The sequence below is a fragment of the Balaenoptera borealis genome, assembly GCF_965194805.1.
Source record: "Balaenoptera borealis genome assembly, chromosome: 11".
NCBI lineage: Eukaryota > Metazoa > Chordata > Mammalia > Artiodactyla > Balaenopteridae > Balaenoptera > Balaenoptera borealis.
This window is the reverse complement of record NC_138868.1, coordinates 87,550,603-87,575,484: the sequence shown is the minus strand read 5'-3', so window position 1 is coordinate 87,575,484 and position 24,882 is coordinate 87,550,603. Positions and strand designations below refer to the sequence as shown.

The 24,882-nt window shown below is 39.7% G+C and overlaps 1 protein-coding gene across 10 annotated transcripts in view; it reads left to right on the top strand.

Moving 5' to 3' along the window:
- LOC309606473 (uncharacterized protein) overlaps nt 1-24,882 on the top strand; it is a 91,763-nt gene that overhangs the window by 38,274 nt on the left and 28,607 nt on the right. For 6 of the 10 annotated variants that reach the window (XR_014231861.1, XR_014231862.1, XR_014231863.1 and 3 more), the window contains exon 2: nt 23,247-23,494. The exons of 3 other annotated variants lie outside the window; for them this stretch is intronic. Coding sequence is in view for 2 of the 7 variants with exons in the window: in XM_082343613.1 (XP_082199739.1) it covers nt 23,403-23,494 (92 nt within the window). In the remaining 5 variants the exon portion in view is untranslated. Of the gene's footprint in view, nt 1-7,265; nt 7,648-23,246; nt 23,495-24,882 lie in introns of those variants that run through there. One more of the 10 variants, XM_082343614.1, reaches the window with a different exon arrangement.

Genomic DNA, 24,882 nt, shown 5'->3' with positions numbered 1-24,882 from the left:
TTCCTTCTCTCCCTTTATTTATTTTTTTATTTATTAAATTTAAATTTTTAAATTATTTTTAATATATTAAAAATTTTTTCTTTCTCTATTCTTTTTTTTTCCTCTTGTCTTTTTTATTGGGGGTGGGAACACATGTCACAAGGATTAAAACTATTAGGGTGAGGATTCCACAAGCGTATCAGACTGAAGTCAGTGTGGTGTGTAATGTTTGCAGAGGGCACCCGTTCATAATAAGATAGTAACATCTGTGATGACACCATCACTCTCCCTTCACTCCATTCTTCACCTTTGCTTCCTTCCTACCCATTCCTTAACCTCCTACGTTTGGGCTTCTTTCCCTACTACCCGGTGAGGAAAGTAATCAGAAATCCACCCCACATGCTGAACACCTCTCCTGAGTTCCCCACTCCTCTCTCTGCAGTGTGGATGTCGTGAGGGATCCTGCTCTTCCTTAGCTTCTGTGACAATGTCCTCTCCCCCAGCATCTCTGACCCCTCCACCGGCTCCCTTCAACCGTTCCTTTCATCATTCTACCCCTTAGATACAGACATTCCCTGAAGCTTGTTTTCTGCCCATCTCATCCTATTACTTGTCCTCTCTAAAGTCCATCCATACCAACTGTTTTATTTTTCACTCTCTGTAGCTGATTCCTGAATCCCTCTAGCCTAGAACTCCCTTCCAAGCGATAGACACACATTTCCAGTTATCCAGTGGGCATCACAGCATGGATATGTTGGTGAAACACCAAGTCATTCAGTGTGGCTGGAACATGGAGGAGGAGGAGGAGGAGGAAGGGCAAAAGGACAAGAAGTAGACAGCAAGAGGCTATGAAGGGTCCTGCAGGCTAGGTGTATCAGTCAGAGTTCAGGTACCAATAATAGAATTCACTCTACCTAGTGCAAGCAGGAAGGGTTTTAATACAGGGGTTTAGATGCTGCAAAATTATTGGAATGAATAACAGTCAAGTCTTAGGAGCACTCAGCTGCTGGCATGATCAGGAAAGCTGCCTCCCCAATGCAGAAAGCTGTCAAATCAGGAAGCACATCTCAAAATGGGAAGCTACTGATTGAAGAACAGCCTTACCTCCACCTGATCAGCACCCAAACCTGGATGCTATACACTCTGCCTCTCTTCCTGTTTGACTCTGTTCTGAAACAAAGTCTCACTTGAGTTCTTCTGATTTGTGGAATCTAAGTCATATCCAGAGCTCCGTTTACAAGAGATCCTGGGAAATTTATAATTTTATTTCCAACCTCGTTGGGATAAGGGCTGAGCAAGTCAGTCCACCATCTTGTGTGCATTAGGCAGGAATCTTTCTATTGCCAGTGGCAGGAATCCAACTTTATCTGACTTTGATCAAGAAAGAAATATCATTGACCTGTAATGAATGCCAGGGAAGGGCAGGGGTCAGTCTGGCTTTAGAGACAAGTGGCTGCCCAAACTTCCTCTTTCTCTATCTGCTACCTCTGCTTTTCTCAATGTTGGTTCCATCCTCCCCACTGAAGACAGACTTTGTCCATGAGCCTGGAGATGTGGCCATAACACTCCCAGGCACCCACCTTTTATCTCTTCCCCACTGCAGGGAAAGAAGCTGGCATTTCTTGGTTCTAATTGTAAAAATACACAGAAAAATCTCTGATTTGTCCAGATTGAGTCACGTGCTCACACCGTGTGCATTGGAAGCAGGATTCTGTGATTGGCAGTCCATTTAAAAAACTCAGGACTTCCCTGACAGTCCAGTGATTAGGACTCTGCGCTTCCACGGCAGGGAGCACGGGTTTGATCCCTGCTCGAGGAACTAAGATGCCACGTGCCATGCGGCGCAGCCAAAAAAAAAAAATTATTAAAAGAATAAAATAAAAAACTCATTTTGGAGATGGGTGAGAAGCAGGTACCCAAAGGAGGGGCTGATAGCTTGGTCATAGCCACTGGGGGTCGAGGGTCAGGAGACTGTCACAATTGTGTCCACTACACTATGATACACTTTTTAAAAAGTCTTGACTGTGGTAGAGAACTAATGCAGAACCTTAAGCAGTAAAGTGGCATAATGAAATAATATTTTTCTTTATCCAATTACTAAAGGGACTAAATGAGGTAATGAATGTAAATTGTCTGGTACAGTACATAGTACAGAGTAGGTGCTTGTCTTGGTTCGAATTCTCCCAGAAGCTGACTTTGAAACAAGGATTCAAGTGTAGTGCGTTTATTTGGGAAGTGCGGGGGTACCAGTAGTGGAGTGGAGAGGGCAAGGCAGATGACAAAGGCTGAATTATTAAGCCGTGACCACAGTGGTTGGCTGGAGCCTAAGCCCATGGGGAAACTCTTGGAAGCAGTACAAAACATATGCCTTAGAATTATTTCACCCGAAGGGCAAAGGAGTAGAAATATTTCTATCTCAACTTCAGAAAGACACTGGCTAAGAGCTGCTCTTGGGGGTGGGGTCATTCCTCAGCACTGCTAGCCTGCTGCACACGTGGGCAGAGTGGCCTTCTGTAGTTCCAGCCTAAGCACAAAGTGTCCAAAGGGCGTAGGCAGAGTCTGCAGTGTTTAATATGTGTTAGCTCCTCCCCACCATTAGTGTAGGATCCATGTCTTATTTATTCTGGAATTTCCCACAAACCTAGCATGATATTTAACACATCATAATGGTCAATAAATATTTATGCTTTGCTTAATTAATGACATTTCAGGCTATTTTTCCTCCTGGTGATCTATTGGTATTGCCTCCGTATACCTTGATATTTCTGGGCCAGAATGAATTTCATGTCATTATGTTTTTATCCATTAAATATATAATTGAACATGATCTGATTTTATACTTTTGTAATACTTCTCATGCAATTGCATTTATAAATAAATAAACCTCTGTTAGATCACAGGTCTTGTTTCTATATATCTCAACTTGATCTCTATAGGAAACTATCGCCAAATTGGGGGAATCTGGAGACTCCTGATGTGTGGATTCTTATTAGCTTCCTTGCCTGAATCAGCCTAGCCAACTGCCAGCAATAATAACCTGCCCCCTGTGTGTTCAGCCACATCCAATCCTTGAGCCAGGCTTCATGTTGTATTGAAAACTCCTTTCCCCTGGGGTGAGGGGAGGCATACCATTTTCCAGCTTAGACCACCTGGCTTCAAAAAGGAATTATCAGAGGTTCAAGCACTAGATAAGCAATGAACTCTAGCTCCTCTTTTCCACATCACTATGCATGGGGGCAATTTCCTTGCAGGACCCTTGTCTCAGACCCTGGCTCTGATCCCAGGTCAGCAATCCTGGACCCTAATTCTAATCACTTAATCTGGGAGGACTCCTTTTCATCTGGTTACTGTGTTCTACTTTTGAGAACATTTACCCTAACATTTACCCTAACTTAGACAGAATCCATGTCATCAAGACTACCTCTCCCAAGAATTGTCCCTGCCTAAGAAGCTACCGGCACTGTGCTTATCTGTTCCATCAGATTGGACCCTTTGAAACTGATGATGGAGTTTATTGTATACGCTTACAGTTGGGTGGTCATGGCTGCTGTCGGTCAGTCCACTCAACCCTCCATTCAGGTTTTGCTAGATTCCCATTCATCATCCCTTCCCTTCTCCTTGTATTAGTCTCCCAGCATGTCCGCCAGTTAAGACATTTACTTTAGGACATTGTCAGAGTGGGCTGTTTTGTTGGTATTTCCTAGATTTGGGATTCCATCTTGCTGTTCTTACTCCTAGACCACTGGTTACTGATACCATCTTTCTGCATCCTTGTACATGGGAAAGTCCAAGAGATGGGATTTGAAAATGGACATCCAGCATTGGATTGTTAAGAGTACCTGGCATGAATGCCTTGTTCGCACCACAGGGTGTCCAGACCAGTATCCAGCTCCAGATACCTCTACTGTGCCCCTTATGGTTTCCCTGATATATGAATTCCTGAAGAATGCTATCTCCATTTGGGGTTGGTGGAAAATAGGGACAGAGCTGTTTTTCTGTGTCCTGGGACTTGATGTGGTACCAGAACAACCTTGTTTCCTCTTGGACTCTCCAGTTGCTCAGAGTTTCTGATGTTGCCTTTCTTTATACATCTTCCCTTGAATCTTTCCATGAAACTTGCTTTGTCCTTCCCTCCCTTTCTTTCTTTTACAATTTTAAGAGATAAACCCTAGTTCCACTCTTTACTTTCTCATGATCTTGGAACCTGTTGAATGATCTCTTTGAGTTCCCTACTCTAGCTCTGAGCTACAATACGACTCTTACTATTTCCAGAAGAGTCAGATTACCTTGGTGCTTTCTTTTGTTTCCCAAAGGATGCATGTATTTCTTGAAAAGCTTCCCAAGAATCAAGTGGCATCTACAAAAGCCCAGAAAATGATACCTCAAGTGGATTCTTTGCAAAATCACCATCATAGTTTCTAGAGGTTGGGTCAATCCAAATCCAGGAGACCTAAACAATCATCTCTGGGATTGTATACTCGATCTTAAAATGGTCCCAGGCTCTTACTTGGAGCCTGAGAATGAAGAAAAGAGGAAGAGACATATAATTTCCATTTAGATTGAGAATCTTTTCCCTGGAAACACAGAGGCCTCCCTGCTGCTTGCTTCCTTTTATGCATCCTATTCGGAGGATGGCATGATTATTCCCTAAACATATTACAGCAGCTCTTCAGGCAGATTCTCTCTTCTAGGAATGTCACGAATGAATTACCATGTGGTGTTGGCATGGGGCCTCAGCCAGCAGGAGCCAATTATTTAAAAAATTTCCAAGCAAATCAGATCAGCGTTTCACAAGCTACCGGCCAAAAATATTCAGAAAGTCATGTGGCATTCCTTTGCTACAATGTGTTGCTGACCTAAATGTGTACCAATCTCGCCATCCCCAGGTCCACACTCCCAGCTCCAGGGGTTTTGTTAGGACACCAGCTCACACCCTTTTGCAGTAATCTAACTGGGTAATTTCACTTATCAAAACTGTAAATGGATGTTTGATCAGATCAGATCATTAAATTTCCTAATTAGGCAGCACAGACTCCCCTTTGCCAGATGGATTGAGCTGCACCTATTTGTGACACAACTTAATCACATTTTGCTTCACTGTCAAGGCTGTGTTTCAGGGAGGAAATATGTTCTCTTGGCTAGATTAATCATAGCTGTCCAAACTCGGCATCTCCAGCTAAGAGAAGGAGACTTTGCTGAACTGGAACATGTAAGAATATATGTCATGGCTAAGATACATTAACAATCAGCACATGGGGAGATTCTGCCATGTCTGAGTTGCATTCTTAACAAAACAGTCTGTTTATGGAGAGAATGGACTCTGCCTTCATTCGTTAACACTTCAGATGGATATTTAAAAATATTTAGCCTTAGGGATAAAGCAGTCAGCACAAGAACAATGTATCGTAGTGTCAGTTTTTGCTGCTTATGTTTCTTTGAACTGTCAGGATGTATGCAGATGGCTCTGTCCCTGATGGACAGGTACTCTGGAGTATCAAGGAATTTAAAATGTCACTTGGACATCAATTCCAGAACTCTGTGCCTCCTGCAGTCTAATCTAAATCGTTTCTGATAAAGTTTCATTCTGTTTCGTCTTGTTCTGTTATCAAGAGAGATAGAGCTCCCTCAGTCACCAATATCCATGCACAGCAGATCTTTTACTCACTGGGAAGTACTGGGTCATTTAAGTGTTGAGAACCCAATAGAATAACACTTGAAAAAATCTCACAGGGCTTCTCTGGGGGTGCAGTGGTTAAGAATCTACCTGCCAATGCAGGGGACACGGGTTCAAGCCCTGGTCTGAGAAGATCCCACATGCTGCAGAGCAACTAAGCCTGTGCGCCACAACTACTGAGCCTGCCCTCTAGAGCCCACAAGACACAGCTACTGAGCCTGCGCACCTAGAGCCCGTGCTCCGCAACAAGAGAAGCCACCACGGTGAGAAGCCCGCGTCCCGCAACGAAGAGTAGTCCCCGCTCGCCACAACTAGAGAAAGCCAGCGCACAGCAACTAAGACCCAACGCAGCCAAAAATAAACAAATAAAATAAATAAATTAAAAAAAAGAATATGTTCATAATATATAAAATGAATAAATGCAAAAAAAAAAACTCACAGTGAAAATGCTTGTGAAACTTTAGTCTATGCTTTTGTCTAAAGAGTGCTGTTTACTTTGATTTTGTGGATACATTATAACAGGGTCTGGGGTCCGTTCTCACCGTTTTGTAGAATTATCACTGTAGGAGATCAGTCGGAACCAGTCCTGATCTCCAGGCATGCATCTCTGAATAAGGACCCTCATACTGAGAGAGCTTTGTTGTTATTGTTATTTATCCCTTTCTTCTATAGGAGGAAAATATACTCCTATTAATTGAGGTACTAATGTAGGTTAATTTCAGTTATTTCCTAGCCTTTGAGTAGAAATGTATCATATTTTTTGTTCTAGTTCTGTGAAAAATGCCAGTGGTAGTTTGATAGGGATTGCATTGAATCTGTAGATTGCTTTGGGTAGTAGAGTCATTTTCACAATGTTGATTCTTCCAATCCAAGAACATGGTATATCTCTCCATCTATTTGTATCATCTTTAATTTCTTTCATCAGTGTCTTATAATTTTCTGCATACAGGTCTTTTGTCTCCTTAGGTAGGTTTATTCCTAGATATTTTATTCTTTTTGTTGCAATGGTAAATGAGTGTTTTCTTAATTTCACTTTCAGATTTTTCATCATTAGTGTATAGGAATGCAAGAGATTTCTGTGCATTAATTTGTATCCTGCTACTTTACCAAATTCATTGATTAGCTCTAGTAGTTTTCTGGTAGCATCTTTAGGATTCTCTATGTATAGTATCATGTCATCTGCAAACAGTGACAGCTTTACTTCTTCTTTTCCAATTTGGATTCCTTTTACATCTTTTTCTTCTCTAATTGCTGTGGCTAAAACTTCCAAAACTATGTTGAATAATAGTGGTGAGAGTGGGCAACCTTGTCTTGTTCCTGATCTTAGTGGAAATGGTTTCAGTTTTTCACCATTGAGGACGATGTTGGCTGTGGGTTTGTCATATATGGAATAAAGATGCAGACCTATTAGAGAATGGACTTGAGGATACGGGGAGGGAGAAGGGTAAGCTGGGCCAAGTGAAAGAGTGGCATGGACATATATACACTACCAAACGTAAAATAGATAGCTAGTGGGAAGCAGCCACATAGCAGAGGGAGATCAGCTCGGTGTTTGTAACCACCTAGAGGGGTGGGATAGGGAGGGTGGGAGGGAGGGAGATGCAAGAGGGAAGAGGTATGGGGACATATGTATATGTATAACTGATGCACTTTGTTATAAAGCAGAAACGAACACATCATTGTAAAGCAATTATACTCTAATAAAGATGTTAAAAAAAAAGAAATGTATCATATTAGTACTAAAACTTAAATTTTGATAGTCACTATATATTTGTACCTAAAATGCATGGATAGATTTGTCATTTCCTGCCCCTAGGTGTGCCCAGGAATTCTCCACAGGTTGCCTTAAGTGCATCAAGAATTGGTCTCGGTCCTCACTCGCTGTTAAGCTAGCCGGCCCAGAACTCCGAACTGCTGATGAGAGCAATGCCGTGTTCTGATCGTCCACACCATGGCTTCTTATTCCAGATTCCTGGCCTTCATGCTGCAGAGCTGTGAGTCTGTCACAGCCATCCCAGTGCAGGTTACCTTTGGGTACCCTGAGCAATAACGCTTTTTTTGGGAAAAAAGGGGGAATATTAGTTCTCAACATTTTTCTCAAGCGAGGGCTTCAGTGGTTGGCAGCAGACTCAGGGTTGTTGCTTGGGCCCCATTGTTAGAGCTCCTTGGTCCAGCTTTCTTCTCTGACCAGAGCCCTTGCATGGCTGTGCAGCCCAGGCCTTTGCTATCCATCTCACTGGGCTGGACTGAATTTTCTTTGCACCACCTCAGGGTGGCCCTGAAGGAGATCCACAGAAGGCAGTGGATGCCCTTGATGTTCTCAAGGCCATGGCAGCCTTACAGACTGTGGAGTCTATAAGGACGTGGGCTGTTACACTCAGTGGGGAGGCTGCTGTGACTGAGACCGGCAGCATGTCCCAGCTGGGTGGCTCGGATCCCGAAGTACTACTGACTTCTGTGAATTGGTCCTTTCATTTCCCAGACACTGTCCCTTTTCTCCTTGAGGACACATGCAGCACCATGGTGGCTGCCTGGGCTGGGTTCCCACAACAGCTGCAAGATGCATCTGGAGCCACCAGTTCCCCTCCTACATTTAGTCCTGGCTCACGGTGACAGCCTCCTCTCTCATGGACCCCATTTTCTTTCTCACTTCTGCTGGGAAAGTCCCAGGGCATTGGGAATCTGGTGACATCTCCCTTACATAGATGGGATCCAGTTGTTCTTTCTGGGAGACTCTGTAGCTCCCGTTTAAGTTGAGTGACAGGAGCAAAATAGGGCGGAAAGAGCATTAATTACCTCCACATGCCTGACGCACTACCTCCCCGCAGTATCTTCACAGACCGAGGCTTTCTGTTATTTTCCTTCATATTATAGAAAGAACCTTGTGTTTCTACAGGCTGCCTTTTCTGGTTTGTCTTTTTTTCTTAAGGTCCACAGATTCGGGCAAATTATACATTTTTGACAGTTTTTATACATTTTAATTTTTAAAGCAGTTTTGTTGAGGTATATATATGTATATACAATAAATTGCATGTATTTAAAGTGTATGATTTGATAACTTTTGACATATATCTATATCTGTGAAATCATAGCCACAAATCAAGATAATGAACACATCTATCACGCCCAAAAGTTACTTCTGTGTCCCTTTGTACTCTTTTTTTTATTGTCTGGCTTCTTTCACTCAGCATAATTATTTTGAAATTCATCTATGTCGTTGTATGTGTTAAGAGTTCATTCCTTTTCATTGCTGAGTGATATTCCACTGTATGGGTATACGGATATGATTGTTCAGTCACATGTTGATGGATATTTGGGTTGTTTCCAGCTCCAGGCTATTATAAATTAAATTGTTATGAATATTCATGTACAAGTCTTTGTATGGATATATGATTTTGTTTAAATTAGATAATACCCAGGAGTGGAATAGCTGGGTCATATGGTAGGTATATCTTTAATTTTTAAAGAAACTGCCAAACTGTTTTCCAAAGTGATTACACTGTTTTACATTCCCGCACATCTTCACCCATACCTGGTATGATCAGCCTTCTCAATATTAGTCATTCTAGTAGGTAGATAGCACATGTTGTTTGGGTTTTAATTTGCATTTTTCTAAAGTCTAATGATGTCAAGCCTCTTTCATGTGCATAGTTGATATCTATATATATTCTTTGATGAAGTGCTCATTGAACTCTTTTGCCATTTATTTATTTATTTATGTACTTCATTTTGAGAGCTCTTTATATATTCTAAATACAAATCCTTTATCAGATATGTGTTTTGCAAACTTGTTAATTTTTTTTTGTTCTGACATTTACTTTTTATGTTTAGTTTTTGAATTTTATTATTTTTTTTATACAGCAGGTTCTCATTAGTTACCTATTTTATATATATTAGTGTATACATGTCAATCCCAGTCTCCCAATTCATCCCACCACCACCATGTCCCCTCTGCCACTTTCCTCCCTTGGTGTCCATACGTTTGTTCTCTACATCTGTGTCTCTATTTCTGCCTTGCAAACTGGTTCATCTGTACCATTTTTCTAGATCCACATATAGGCATTAATATATGATATTTGTTTTTCTCTTTCTGACTTACTTTACTCTGTATGACAGTCTCTAGGTCCCTCCACATCTCTACAAATGACCCAATTTCATTCCATTTTATGGCTGAATAATATTCCACTGTATATATGCACCAAATCTTCTTTATCCATTCATCTGTCAATGGGCATTTAGGATGCTTCCATGACCTGGCTATTGTAAATAGGGCTGCAATGAACATTGGGGTGCATGTGTCTTTTTGAATTATGGTTTCCTCTGGGCATATATACTGGGTATATGCCCAGTAGTGGGATTGCTGGGTCATATGGTAATTCTATTTTTAGTTTTTAAAGGAACCTCCATACTGTTCTCCATAGCAGCTGTATCAATTTACATTCCCACCAACAGTGCAAGAGGGTTCCCTTTGCTCCACACCCTCTCCAGCATTTATTGTTTGTAGATTTTTTGATGATGGCCATTCTGAACGGTGTGAGGTAATACCTCATTGTAGATTTGATTTGCATTTCTCTAATAATTAATGATGTTGAGCAGCTTTTCATGTGCTTCTTGGCCATCTGTATGTCTTCTTTGGAGAAATGTCTATTTAGGTCTTCTGCCCATTTTTGGATTGGGTTGTTTGTTTTCTTAATATTGAGCTGCATGAGCTGTTTATATATTTGGGAGATTAATCCTTTGTCCGTTGATTCGTTTGTAAGTATTTTCTCCCATTCTAAGGGTTGTCTTTCGTCTTGTTTATAGTTTCCTTTGGTATGCAAAAGTTTTAAGTTTCATTAGGTGCCATTTGTTTATTTTTGTTTTTATTTCCATTACTCTAGGAGATGGGTCAATAAAGGTCTTGCTTTGCTTTATGTCAAAGAGTGTTCTTCCTGTGTTTTCCTCTAAAAGTTTTATAGTGTCCGGTCTTACATTTAGGTCTCGAATCCATTTTGAGTTTATTTTTGTGTATGGTGTTAGGGAGTGTTCTAATTTCATTCTTTTACATGTAGCTGTCCAGTTTTCCCAGCACCACTTATTGAAGAGACTGTCTTTTCTCCATTGTATATTCTTGCCTCCTTTGTCATAGATTAGTTAAACATAGCTGCGTGGGTTTACCTCTGGGCTTTCTATCCTGTTCCATTGATCTATATTTCTGTTTTTGTGCCAGTACCATATTGTCTTGATGACTGTAGCCTTGTAGTTTAGTCTGAAGTCAAGGGAGCCTGATTCCTCCAGCTCCTTTTTTCCCCCTCAAGATTACTTTGGCTTTTCGGAGACTTTTGTGTCTGCATTCACATTTTAAGGTCTTTTGTTCTAGTTCTGTAAAAAATGTCATTGGTAATTTGATAGGGATTGCATTGAATCTGTAGATTGCTTTGGGTAGTATAGTCATTTTCACAATATTGATTCTTCCAATGCAAGAACGTGGTATACCTCTCCATCTGTTTGTGTCATCTTTAATTTCTTTCATCAGTGTCTTATAGTTTTCTGAGTACAGCTCTTTTACCTCCTTAGGTAGGTTTATTCCTAGGTACTTTATTCTTTTTGTTGCAATGGTGAATGGGATTGTTTCCTTAATTTCTCTTTCCGGTCTTTCATTGTTAGTGTATAGGAATGCAAGAGATTTCTGAGCATTAATTTTGTAGCCTGCAAATACCAAATTCATTGATTAGCTCTAGTAGTTTTCTGGTGGCATCTTTAAGATTTTTTATGTATAGTGTCATGTCATTTGCAAACAGTGACAGTTTTCCTTCTTCTTTTCCAGTTTGGATTCCTTTTATTTCTTTTTCTTCTCTGATTGCCGTGGCTAGGACTTCCAAAACTATGTTGAATAATAGTGGTGAGAGTGGACATCCTTGTCTTGTTCCTGATCTTAGAGGAAATGCTTTCAGTTTTTCACCATTGAGAATGATGTTTGCTGTGGGTTGGTCATATATGGCCTTTATTATGTTGAGGTAGGTTCTCTGCATGCCCACTTTCTGGAGAGTTTTTATCATAAATGGGTGTTGAATTTTGTCAGAAGCTGTTTCTGCATCTATTGAGATTATCATATGCTTTTTATCCTTCAGTTTGTTAATATGGTGTATCACATTGATTGATTTGTGTATATTGAAGAATCCTTGCATTCCTGGGATAAACCCCACTTGATCATGGTGTATGATCCTTTTAATGTGCTGTTGGATTCTATTTGCAAGTATTTTGTTGAGGATTTTTGCATCTCTGTTCATCAGTGATATTGGCCTGTAGTTTTCTTTTTTTGTGACATCTTTGTTTGGTATTGGTATCAGGGAGATGGTGGCCTTGTAGAATGAGTTTGAGAATGTTCCTCCCTCTGTTATATTTTGGAAGAGTTTGAGAAGGATAGGTGTTAGCTCTTCTCTAAATGTTTGATAGAATTCACCTGGGAAGCCCTCTGATCCTGAACTTTTGTTTGTTGGAAGATTTTTAATCATAGAGTCAACTTCATTACTTGTGTTTGGTCTGTTCATATTTTCTACTTCTTCCTGGTTCAGTCTTGGAAGGTTATACCTTTCTAAGAATTTGACCATTTCTTCCAGGTTGTCCATTTTATTGGTATAACATTGCTTGTAGTAGTCTCTTCTGATGTTTTGTATTTCTGCAGTGTCTGTTGTAACTTCTCCTTTTTCATTTTTAATTTAATTTTAATTTTTTTGTTGTGTTTTAAAAATTTATTTAATTTATTTATTTTTGGCTGCACTTGGTCTTTGTTGCTGCACGAGGGCTTTCTCTAGTTGTGGCGAGCAGGGGCTACTCTTCGTTGTGGTGCAGAGGCTTCTCATTGCAGTGGCTTCTCTTGCTGCGGAGCACAGACTCTAAGTGTGCAGGCTCCAATAGTTGTGGCTCACGGGCTCTAGAGCACAGGCTCAGTAGTTTTGGCGCATGGGCTTAGTTGCCCTATGGCATGTGGGATCTTCCCGGACCAGGGCTCGAACCCTTGCCCCCTGCATCGACAGGCAGATTCTTAACCACTGTGCCACCATGGAAACCCTCATTTCTAATTTTATTGGTCTGAGTCCTCTCCCTCTTTTTCTTGATGAGTCTGTCTACAGGTTTATCAATTTTGTTTATCTTCTCAAAAACCAGGTTTTAGTTTTATTGATCTTTCTATTGTTTTCTTTCTTTCTATTTCATTTATTTCTGCTCTGATCTTTATGATTTCTTTCCTTCTACTAACTTTGGATTTTGTTTGTTCTTCTTTCTCTAGTTCCTTTAGGTGTAAGATTAGATTGTTTATTTGGTATTTTTCTTGTTTCTTGAGGTAGGATTGTATTGCTATAAACTTCCCTCTTAGAACTGCTTTTGCTGCATCCCATAGGTTTTGGATCATTGTGTTTTTGTTGTCATTTGTCTCTAGGTATTTTTTGATTTCCTCTTTGATTGTTTCAGTGATCTCTTGGTTATTTAGTAATGTATTGTTTAGCTTCCATGTGTTTGTGTTTTTTACGTTTTTTTCCCTGTAATTTATTTCTAATCTCATAGCATTGTGGTCAGTAAAGATGCTTGATATGATTTCAATTTTCTTAAGTTTACCAAGGCTTTATTTGTGACCCAAGAAGTGATCTATCCTGGAGAATGTTCCATGTGCCCTTGAGAAGAAAGTGTAATCTGCTGTTTTCGGATGGAATGTCCTATAAATATCAATTAAATCTATCTGGTCTGTTGTGTCATTTAAAGCTAGTGTTTCCTTATTAATATTCTGTCTGGATGATCTGTCCATTGGTGTAAGTGAGGTGTTAAAGTCCCCCACTGTTATTGTGTTACCGTCGATTTCCTCTTTTATAGCTGTTAGCATTTGCCTTATGTATTGAGGTGCTCCTATTTTGGGTGCATATATATTTATAATTGTTATATCTTCTTCTTGGATTGATCCCTTGATCATTATGTAGTGTCCTTCCTTCTCTCTTGTAACATTCTTTACCTTAAATTCTATTTTGTCTGACATGAGTCTTGCTACTCCAGCTTTTTTTGATTTCCGTTTGCATGGAATATCTTTTTCCATTCCCTCACTTTCAGTCTACATGTGTCCCTAGGTCTGAAGTGGGTCTCTTGTAGACAGCATGTATACAGGTCTTGTTTTTGTATCCATTCAGCAAGCCTGTGTCTTTTGGTTGGAGCATTTAATTCATTCACATTTAAGGTAATTATCAATATGTATGTTCCTATGACCATTTCCTTAATTGTTTTGGGTTTGTTTTTGTAGGTCCTTTTCTTCTCTTGTGTTACCCACTTAGAGAAGTTCCTTTAGCATTTGTTGTAGAGCTGGTTTGGTGGTGCTGAATTCTCTTAGCTTTTGCTTGTCTGTAAAGTTTTTGATTTCTCCATCAAATCTGAATGAGATCCTTGTTGGGTAGAGTAATCTTGGTTGTAGATTCTTCCCTTTCATCACTTTAAATATATTGTGCCACTCCCTTCTGGCTTGTAGAGTTTCTGCTAAGAAATCAGCTGTTAACCTTACGGGAGTTCCCTTGTATGTTTCTTATTGTTTTTCCCTTGTTGCTTTCAATAATTTTTCTTTGTCTTTGATTTTTGTCAATTTGATTACTATGTGTCTCGGCATGTTCCTCCTTGGGTTTATCCTGCCTGGGATTCTCTGCACTTTCTAGACTTAGGTGGCTATTTCCTTTCCCATGTTAGGTAAGTTTTTGACTATAATCTCTTCAAATATTTTCTTAGGTCCTTTCTCTCTCTCTTCTCTTTCTGGGACCCCTATAATGCAAATGTTGGTGCATTGAATGTTGTCCCAGAGGTCTCTTAGGCTGTCTTCATTTCTTTTCATTCTTTTTTCTTTATTCTGTTTGGTGGCAGTGAATTCCACCATTCTGTCTTCCAGGTCACTTATCCATTCTTTTGCCTCAGTTATTCTGCTATTGATTCCTTCTAGTGTAGTTTTCATTTCAGTTATTGTATTGGTCATCTTTGTTTGTTTGTTCTTTAATTCTTCTAAGTATTTGTTCTTTAATTCTTCTAGGTCTTTGTTAAACATTTCTTGCATCTTCTGGATCTTTGCCTCCATTCTTTTTCTGAGGTCCTGGGTCATCTTCACTATCATCATCTTCACTATCAATATTCTGAATTCTTTTTCTGGAAGGTTGCCTATCTCCACTTCATTTAATTGTTTTTCTGGGGTTTTATCTTGTTCCTTTATCTGGTACATAGTCCTCTGCCTTTTCATTTTGTCTGTCTTTCTGTGAATGTGGTTTTCATTCCACAGGCTGCAGGATTGTAGTTCTTCTTGCTTCTGCTGTCTGCCCTCTGGTGGATGAGACTATCTAAGAGGCTTCTGCAAGCTTCCTGTTGGGACGGACTGGTGGTGTGTAGAGCTGGGTGTTGTTCTGGTGGGCAGAGCTCAGTAAAACTTTAATCTGCTTGTCAGCTGGTGGGTGGTGCTGAGTTCCCTCCCTGTTGGGTTTTTGGCTTGAGGCGACCCAGCACTGGATGCTACAGGCTCTTTGGTGTGGCTAATGGCAAACTCCGGGAGGGCTCATGCCAAGGAGCACTTACCAGAACTTCTGCTGCCAGTTTCCCCTTCCCAGTGGTGAGCCACACCCATCCCCCCCTCTGCAGGAGACCCTCCAACACTAGCAGGTAGGTCTGGTTCAGTCTCCTATGGGGTCACTGCTCTTTGCCCCTGGGTCCTGATGCACACACTACTTTGTGTGTGCCCTCCAAGTGTGGACTCTCTCTTTCCCCCAGTCCTGTCAGAGTCTTGCAATCAAATCCCGCTAGCCTTCAAAGTCTGATTCTCTGGGATTTCCACCTCCCATTGCTGGAACCCCAGGTTGGGAAGCCTCACTTGTGACTCAGAACGTTCACTACAGTGGGTGGACTTCTGTGGTATGATTGTTCTCCAGTTTGTGAGTCACCCTCCCAGCACTTATGGGATTTGATTTTATTGTGATTGCCCCCCACATACCATCTCATTGCGGCTTCTCCTTTGTCTTTGGATGTGGGGTATCTTTTTTTGGTGAGTTCCAGTGTCTTCCTGCCTATGATTGTTCAGCAGTTAGTTGGGATTCTGGTGCTCTCACAAGACAGAGTGAGCACATATCTTTCTACTCTGCCATCTTGAACCAATCTCCTCCTTACGTTTACTTTTTCTAATACTGATATAACCACAACAACTTTCCTTTGATTAGTGCAAGCATTGATAACATTAATTAGTGTAGGTTAATGTTATATTTTTTTCATGCCTTTACTTTTAACCTTTTTGTGTTGTATACTTAAAGTGTGTTTCTTGTGGGCAGCTTATTGTTGAGTACACATATCTCATTTTTGCTTATTAGCCGTTAGTCATCATTGTTTCATTATTTTAGTGCTTGCCTTAGACTTCATAATATGTACCTTTGGCTAATCACAGTCTACCTACCTTCAAGTGAGTTTATAAAACATCACTTATAGAACAAGAACTTTAAAGTAGTAGACATTTGACCTTTGAACAATGTGGGAGGTAGGGCACCAACCCTCTGCACAGTGAAAAATACATGTGTAATTTATATTTGGGCCTCCTTATATGCAGTTCCTTCATATCTACAGTTCCTCCATATCCAGGGTTCCATACCTGTGGATTCAACCAACCTTGGATCATGTAGTACTGTACTATTTACTACTGAAAAAAAATCCACATATAAGTTGACCTGTACAGTTCACATGTGTGTTGTTCAAAGGTCAACTGTACTTACATTTCTCCTCTCCCATTCTTTGGGCTAATTTTGTCATACATTTCACTTTTATACATGTTATAAATTTTTAAACATTGTTATGACTTTGATTTAAACAGTCAATTGTCTCCCAAACAAATTTAAATAATCAGAAAGAATTTTTTTTATATTTAACTTTTACCTATTTAGTTACAATTTCCAGTGCTCTTCTTTTTGTTCTTTTTGTTTTTAGAGATCAAGATTTCCATCTGGTATTATTTTTCCATTTGTCTGAAGGACTTTCTTTAACATTTCTTGTGGTATGAATCTGCTGATGATACATTCTTCTAGCTTTGTATTTCTGAAAAATTCTTATTTTTCACTTTGTTTTTGAAAGATAGTTTCCCTGGGTATAGAATTCTGGAGGTGGTTTTTTCTTCCACTATTTTAAAGATGTTACTTCACTCTCTTCTCACTTTTATTGATTCTGATGAGAAATATTCTATCATCCTTGTCTTTGTTTCTTTGTATGTAAGATATCTCTCCATCCCTCACCTCCAGGCTGCTTTTAAGATTTTCTCTTAGCCCTGATTTTAAGCAATTTGAGCACACTGTGCCTTGATTTACATTTCTTCATGTTTGTTGTGCTTGGGGTTTATTGAACTACTTGTATTTGTTTTTATCAAATTTGGAAAAAAATTGGCTATCAGTTTTCCAAATATGTTTTTTCTTCCATCTTCCTCCCACAGGAACTGCAGTTAAATGCACAGTGGATATTGTCTCACAGTTATTTTACAAAATTATTTTTTCTCTATGTGTTTCATTTGGGGTAGTGCCTATTTTTATGTCTTTATGTTTACTATTCTTTTCTTCCGCAATTTCTAATACACTGTTAATTCTAGCCAGTATAATTTTTATCTCAGACATCATAGTTTTCAACTGTAGAAGTTTTATTTGAGTCTTTTTAATATCTCCCATGTCTCTACTTAACTTTCTGAACATATGGAAGTAAGTTATAAGAACTGTTTTAATGCCTTTTCTGCTAGTCTAACATCTGTGTCTGTTCTGGGTTGGTTTCAATTGACTGATCTTTTTCCTCATTATGGGTCATATTTTCCTACTTCTTCTAATGTCTATTAGTTTTTGGTTGGATGCCAGACATTTTGAATTGTACCTTGTTGAGTGCTGGCTGAATATTTATTTATGTATTCTTATAAATATACTTGATCTTTTTTTCTGGGATGAAAGTCAGTTACTTGGAAATACTTTGATCCTTTTTAGTCTTGTTTTTAAGATTTATTAGGGAGCACCAGAGCTGTAGAATTAACTAGTCTAGAACTAATTTTGCTAATTCTGGTGTTTCTTACTCCATCTTTGCCAGAAGTGGAAGTCTTTTTCACAGTTTTTAATTTGGGGAAAACTATTGAAGGCATAAAGGAAAATTATACCCCCTAAGGTGCCAGCATTCAGGAGTCAACTCTGTGTAGGTTAATATTTCACTCTTCTTAATTCTCTGGATAACTTACTGTCTTCTAATTTTCATTATCTAATAAATACATATATATCCAGAAATAACAATCCACATTCTCATTATTTTACAGAATTTTATCTTCTCCCTTCTTTTAGTTTGTGGATAGGATTTATATAATTTTGTAGTTTTTCCGTTCTATTGATGCTGGCAAAGGGGCGTACTTAAGCAACAACATAAGTGATAAAATTTTGAAAGTGCCCATGTCCATATGTTCCAGTTTCTATTGTGTAACATATTACTTGAAAGCTAAATGGCTTAAATTTTTAAACTGTACTTATGGATTATGTGAGTCAGGAATTCATACAGAGCACTGTGTATTTGGCTTATCTCCCTTTCACGGTGTCGACACCTGGGCTTGGAAGTCTCAATGGCTGGATGTGACTCAATGGCTGGTGGCTGGAATCATCTGGAGACATCTTCACTCACATATTTAGCCATTGATATTGGCTGTCATCTGTAACCTCACTGGGGCTGTCAACCAGAACATCTACATAAGGTCTCTCCCTGTGGCCTGGGCTTTCTCACAGTGGCCTCAGGTAGTTGGACTTCTAACATTGTGTCCCAGAGAACAAGGTCAAAACTGTATTACTTTAATGATCCACTCTTGGAAGACACACATCATTATTTCTATTTTACCCTATTGGCTAAAACAGTCACAAGCCCACCTAGATCCAAAGAAAGGGAATTAGGCTCCATCTCTTAATAGAGCATTAGCAAGGTTACATGATAGAAGTGTATGTAAGGTATGGGATACTTTTGTGGTCATCTTTGGAAAATAAAATCTGCCATAGTCTGCCTCTGGCCACAAAATTCACATCCACTTTCACATACATTCAGTCATCCCTTCCCCCAAGACTTTCAAAGTTTCATCCCATTGAGGCATCAGTTCAAAATCTAAGATCTTGTGAACTAAATTATGTCCAGGTGACAGTGGGGCTTCTCTAGTGCAATTCTTTGAGTACAGTTCTTCTTGTTCTAAAAATCTGTGAACTAAAGGCACAAATTATTCATCCTCTCCAACCACACCCAGGTGAGACAAGCATAGAATAATTACTACAGTCTTCCCATTCAAAAAGAGGAAAAATAAAAGACACACAATAGTCAGTTTAAAAAATCCAGCCAAGTACACATTATCAGTTCCTGAGTTAGGACTCAGTCCTACTCCCTAGGATCATCCTCCAGGACAACTGGCTTTGCCTTCTGGGCTCTTAGTTCCATCCGATGAGTTATTCTTCATTTCTATACAAAGTCTTCCATGTTTTCAACTAAGTAGGCTCTCAGATTGCTTGGTGCCCAAAAAATTTTAGAGATTCAAAGGCTTCTGTTCATTTTGTACCATCTCTTTCAATTTAAAATGCTACAATTCTTTTAAAATTCTGTGGGCTTCTTGTATATTAACAAAACATATTTCATCAGTTAAACTCCACACCCACAAATCTCTTTGAGATGAGCCCTTATTTTTTTACCTTGGGATGTCTCTGAGGTTGTTATGAGACAACATCCTTAAGAGACTTAGATTTGTTGAACAGAAAAGATCTTCAAGGAATGCCCTTAAGATACTTAGGAGTCCATTTATCTATTTGATAGTCTGTGACATATCAGTTTTGATCTATCTAAGGTCCTAGGAAAGAGTTTTCTGGTCACAGCTTTGGCTTCATATTTACCCTGAGATGTATCCATTTTAGCACCCTGGATTTGATCTTCACCTTGAGGACATTTTTGTTTTTGAGGATTTTCTGCTATAAGAGATGGAGACGATAACTAATTTTATTTTCAAATCCAACAAGTCCTGGATCCTTTTTATTTCCCTTAAATTTTCTTTAACACTGCATGGCTACTTTTATCTGGCTAAAATAACTCAGTTAGCACTTTGGTATTTTGCTTGGAAATCTCATTGACCACACCCACTGGTTCATTAGGTTTATTTTTGTTTTCCATGTCATTGCAAAAATGATTGCATTGCAAAAAAACAATGTTGCTAAACTTTCTACCACTCCATAACAAGGGTCATCTTTTTCCCAGTCCTGTCCTTTTTCTCAAAAGCTCCTTAAGGCTGCTTCCTATTTATTGAGCAAAGCAATCACAGGCCTACTCAGGTTCAAGGGAAAGAGAGACGGGAGGTCTTGAAAAGAATAAGGCCAGGTCACGTTATAGAAGAGCAAATGAGATGGAGGTACTCCTGCAGCCACCTTTGGAAAATACAGTCTGCCACATCATCTATAACAATTTCAGTGCTTGTGGGCAGGTGGGGTCTATCACCAGATACAAAAAGCCCACAAGGAGACTCTATCACAGGATAAAACTAGTGACGTCTGCTCCAAATTGGGTGCAAAAATTGCATGATTGGGTTGTCCTTCCTGAATCTTCTAAGAATGATGCTTATTGAAAGATAGGATTGCTATGGTAAAGGCAGAGGAGAAATACTGAAAGGAAATGGTAAAATGTAGAAAACATCATGAGGTCACAAAGCTGCTAAGATAACATCAACTAGAACAGCCTTAGCTTTTCTCTTTATTACTCTATACCTCAAAGGGTCCACAGCCATTAAATAAAGGATCCTGCATTAGTAAAACAGTTCAGTGGAGATCTTTTATCACCCTATGTTTGTCACCTACTACACTTTCATATTTCAGTGCTTACTTTATTAGTATTTAATGAACATCAACATTGTGCCATTTACTGTACTTGGTACTACGGCTATGAAAAATATGGTTCTTGACCTAAATTAGCTCAGAGTGATAACCAAAGAGAAAGCTGTTAACAAATAATTTAAACATTCCTGGGTAATTTCTAGGGAAGACTTTTTAAAAAGCAGCTAAGGGAAGGTAGAAAGGTCAAGAAAGATTTGACTGTAGGATAGGTGGCTAGAGTATTGTTGATAATTGAGTTAATTCATGAAAAATAAAAGTTAATTTCCAGGTAGAAAGGTAGACTATGTAAACAGAATTCTTGGCAGAAGAAATAACAAGTGCAAAAGTACAGCGTCGTGAAAGGGCTTAGCTGGTTTTAAAAAGGATGAGGAATTTAGTAGGATTGGACCATAGGAGTCCTAATGCAAAGTGAGAGGTGAGGCTGCAGAAGGTTGGAGCTAGATTGCAATGAACCATGTACACTACCTCATGGAATTTGGTGTTTATTTTATAGTGATTGAGAGGCCAGCAAAGGTCCTTAACTAGAAAGTGATCAGGAACATGACACTGATGGCAGTATGAGAGTAAAGGAAAAGACTAGATAGCAGAAAGAATGCTTAGGAAGTTGTTGCAATAATTCAGGGGAGAGAAAAGCCAAATCCTATTCTAAGACAGTGACAGTGGAGTTTCAGGGAAGGGATCAGGTTCAGAAACTTATTCTGAAGCACTTGGAGACTGATTGAATGTGAGGAGCAAAATCATCAAGGCTTCTAGCTTGGGAAACTCAGCAAACAGTGATAACACTGACTGAAACCAAGAATACGGTGAAGGAAATAAATCTGTAGGAGGATAGGGTAGAAGGATAGAATTCAATTATGCCTGTTAGGTGTGTGCTGCCTTTGGAATATTCAAAAAGAGATGTTCAAGACATAATTGGAAATATGGGTCTGGTTGAAACTAAAGGGGAAGTTGAGATCATGGGAGTTCTCAAGTTTTAAGTTATGCAAGTTTGGGGACTTGAGATTTGTTATTGTGCTGAAATAGAGTATGACAACTATTGACAAGCCTCTGCTCAGTTTTAAACCCTTTCATCATTTCAGAAGATTCAACATGTCTCCTTAGAGAACATTTATAGAGGACTTGGGGACCAGCTGGTAATATGGATCAATAAATGATTGGTGGGTTGAACTGGAGTTAAAGCCCAGTCCGCTCGTGATATGTCCCTGACTGAACCACTGATGTATTATTTAATAAACGTACCCCATTCACTTCCTAAGAGAAGAAACAGCCCATGCAGGAGATACATACACTTTAAGGATGAGTAAGAGAGTCCAGTAATGAAAGGAGAAAATAATTTATCAGAAACGTCTAGCTAATAATAATAACAACCACTGACTACAAAACATAGCTGTGAGTTTACTGGCAGCCAAGGAAAGGAGGAAAACATGATGGGTTTATTATTATTACTTGAGTTCCTCCTTGAATTAAATGCTAAGGAAGCAGATTACTCCATTTATCAGGATGGACAGTCTGCTTCCCTAGTATTTAATTCAAGGAGAAACTCAAGGAATAATAATATGAAGAACATCTTCAAAACCCACCTTGTAAAAGGCCAAATATCATTCTTCATATTGTTCTCTGGTTGAAACTAAGCTCATAATGTTAGATCCTATTTTTGTGAAGACATTTCCATTCAATATGGTATTATTTACTCCTTGCAAATCCACTCTTTTGCCTCTTCTACAGAAAGGCCAAGCAACTGACAGAGAAGGGGAAGTTTATTTAGCTCCAGGGACAGTAGTCCATGGAGAATAGCACAGATTAGTGGATAAGAATAAAATTCCAGGAAAAGCAGAGAAAAAGCATTTTCAGACTGTGTTTAAGTGGAGGCTGAGAAGAAGTGATTTCTGAGACAACAGCCCTTCCCCAGCTCAGGAAACAAGGTTGATGATGCCAAGCATTAGCTGTGGCTTGGGTCTTATGACTCTGCAGGAAAAAAAGGAAAAGCTGTGAGAGGATGAATTGCTTTATATAGAATCTAGGAAAGGGAGTTTCCAGGGCGACTTTGTCAGTCAAAAGTCCCTGTAGGCCACGTGTTCTGACCAGTAGGGAAGCTACAGCTAGACAACATAGATGTGTGTCAGCCCCTCCTGGATTTTCATCTGGTTTCTAGATCTTCCCCCAAGGTGGAGGAGGCCTGGTTACAGAGTACAAGTGTTGATATGTCACATCTCCTGTACCAAATTCAATTGGTTGGTTATAGCTGACTCAACACCATGTTGAGAAGGTTTCTGAGGCCCCACCTTGGCCCAAAAGGAAAAGGTATCATTATTGAATAACAATGGCTGCCATAGAGTTGGGATCAGAGTAATTAATAGAATTGAATCCTATACTAAATATTAAGGTAAACAATCAATGTTCATATATTCATGGGCATAAATACAATTAATCAATATAATTAATATTAACATATTTACCATCTTTGATGTTGGTACAATAGCAACAATTGCACATGGGCTTTCCAGTTAGTACTTTTCATGGACTTAAGTGTGTCCCTCCTCTCCCAAACTCCTATGTTGAAGCCCAAATCTCCACTGTGACTGCATTTGGAGATAGTGCCTTTAAAGAGATAAGTAAACTTAAATAAGATCATAAGGAAAATCCAAATCTGATAGGACCGTCCTCATAACATGAGGAAGTGACACCAGCACTCGCTCACTCTCTCCACCCAGAGAAAAAGCCCTGTGAGGACACAGCAAGAAGGTGGTGGTCTGCAAGCCAGGAAGGGGAGCCGCGTTAGAAACCAGCCCTGGCAATTCGATCTTGCTTGAACTTGTGGTCTCCAGAACCATGAGAAATAGATTCCTATTGTTTAAGCCACCCTGTGTATGGCATTCTGTTATGGCAGCCCAAGGAGACAATGTTGTACTGAATCAAGCATCCAGGGACAGTTTACCTTGCCAGAAAAGGGTGCAGAAAGGTAAGAGTTGTAACTAACCCTAGAATCCTCCCCTCTCCAACTCCACCCATACCTTTTGAGCTAGAAGAAAAAATTGGGTTGCCTGAGGTTGCTACTAATTTGCCTACTGTCTGTAATCCTAGTGTGTATCTTGAAGGAGCCACCTGTTGCCTCCAGCATATGTGTTTCTGGGTGAAAAGATTTATAATACAGGTTAAAATGTGTGGACTCTGGCAGGCTTTTACACACTCAGACTTTTTCGGTGTCCAGAGAGATAAGGTAAATGAGTGAAACCAAACGTGTGTGGCAACAAGACTTGGTGGGGATTTTGGTGACCTGGAAAGTCAAAGTGTGTGTGTGTGTATGTGAGAGAGAGAGAGAGAGAGAGACAGAGAGATGGGGTGGAGGAGACCCTGCACGTACATCTGTGGCTAAATTCAGCCAGTTGGCAATCAGTTTGCTATGTCTGAATGCATGATCAGGGACTGATATGGCACTTGGACAACTTTTTCCAGTGTGTCAGCCGCATATATTGTAGAGAGATGCAGGTGAGCATTGCAGCTGCAAATGCTTGCAGAGGTCAGTGAAGAAGAGCCCCACAAAGCTGAACTACCAAATGGAGAGGAGGCAAAGGGGATGTTTAGCTGTGAGCATTAGGGTGTCAAACCACCATGTTCTCTGGGGAGGTCAAGCCAGCTCTGAAATGTAGCAGAAGGCTCCTACAGTGTTCACAGGCAGAACCAACATTGTTCCAAAGAAACCACTTTGGATTTGTTCATAAGCTTGACCAGGTTTTCAACAGAAATTTCAAGCGTTCTAACCATCTAATGGAAGAATGAGATGCTGTTGACTTGGATATTTTGAGTTCCTGCTTTTACTTTAATTTTATTTATTTTTTAATTGATGTACAGTTGATTTACAATGGTGTGCCAATCTCTGCTGTACAGCAAAGTGACTCAGTTATACACGTATAGACATTCTTTTTTAATATTTTTTCCATTATGGTTTATCCCAGGATATTGAATATAGTTCACTGTGCTATACAGTAGGACCTTGTTGCCTGCTTTTACTTTAATATTCCTGTTGAACGGACTTAGTTCTGGCCAGGACCTGGTCTGCTCAGGCCCGCCAGGATGAGCTGGCTAGAGAAGGACTCTGTAAGTAATGAAATGCATTGCCCTGTTGAATGGAGAGACTCACTCACGTCCATCTGGATGCTGAATAGCCTCTGACGAATATGACTTGGATTTAGCACAGTTGATATTGAGCTGCTCTTCCTGAGAGAAATTGGCCGCCTGGTTCATGGCCATGCCTCTAATGTCAGGAAGACTGTGTCATCAGTGCCTTAAAAGCTACTTGTCTCCCGTCTGGCAGCCAGCATCCTGAGTACCTAAGAGCTGAATTACACT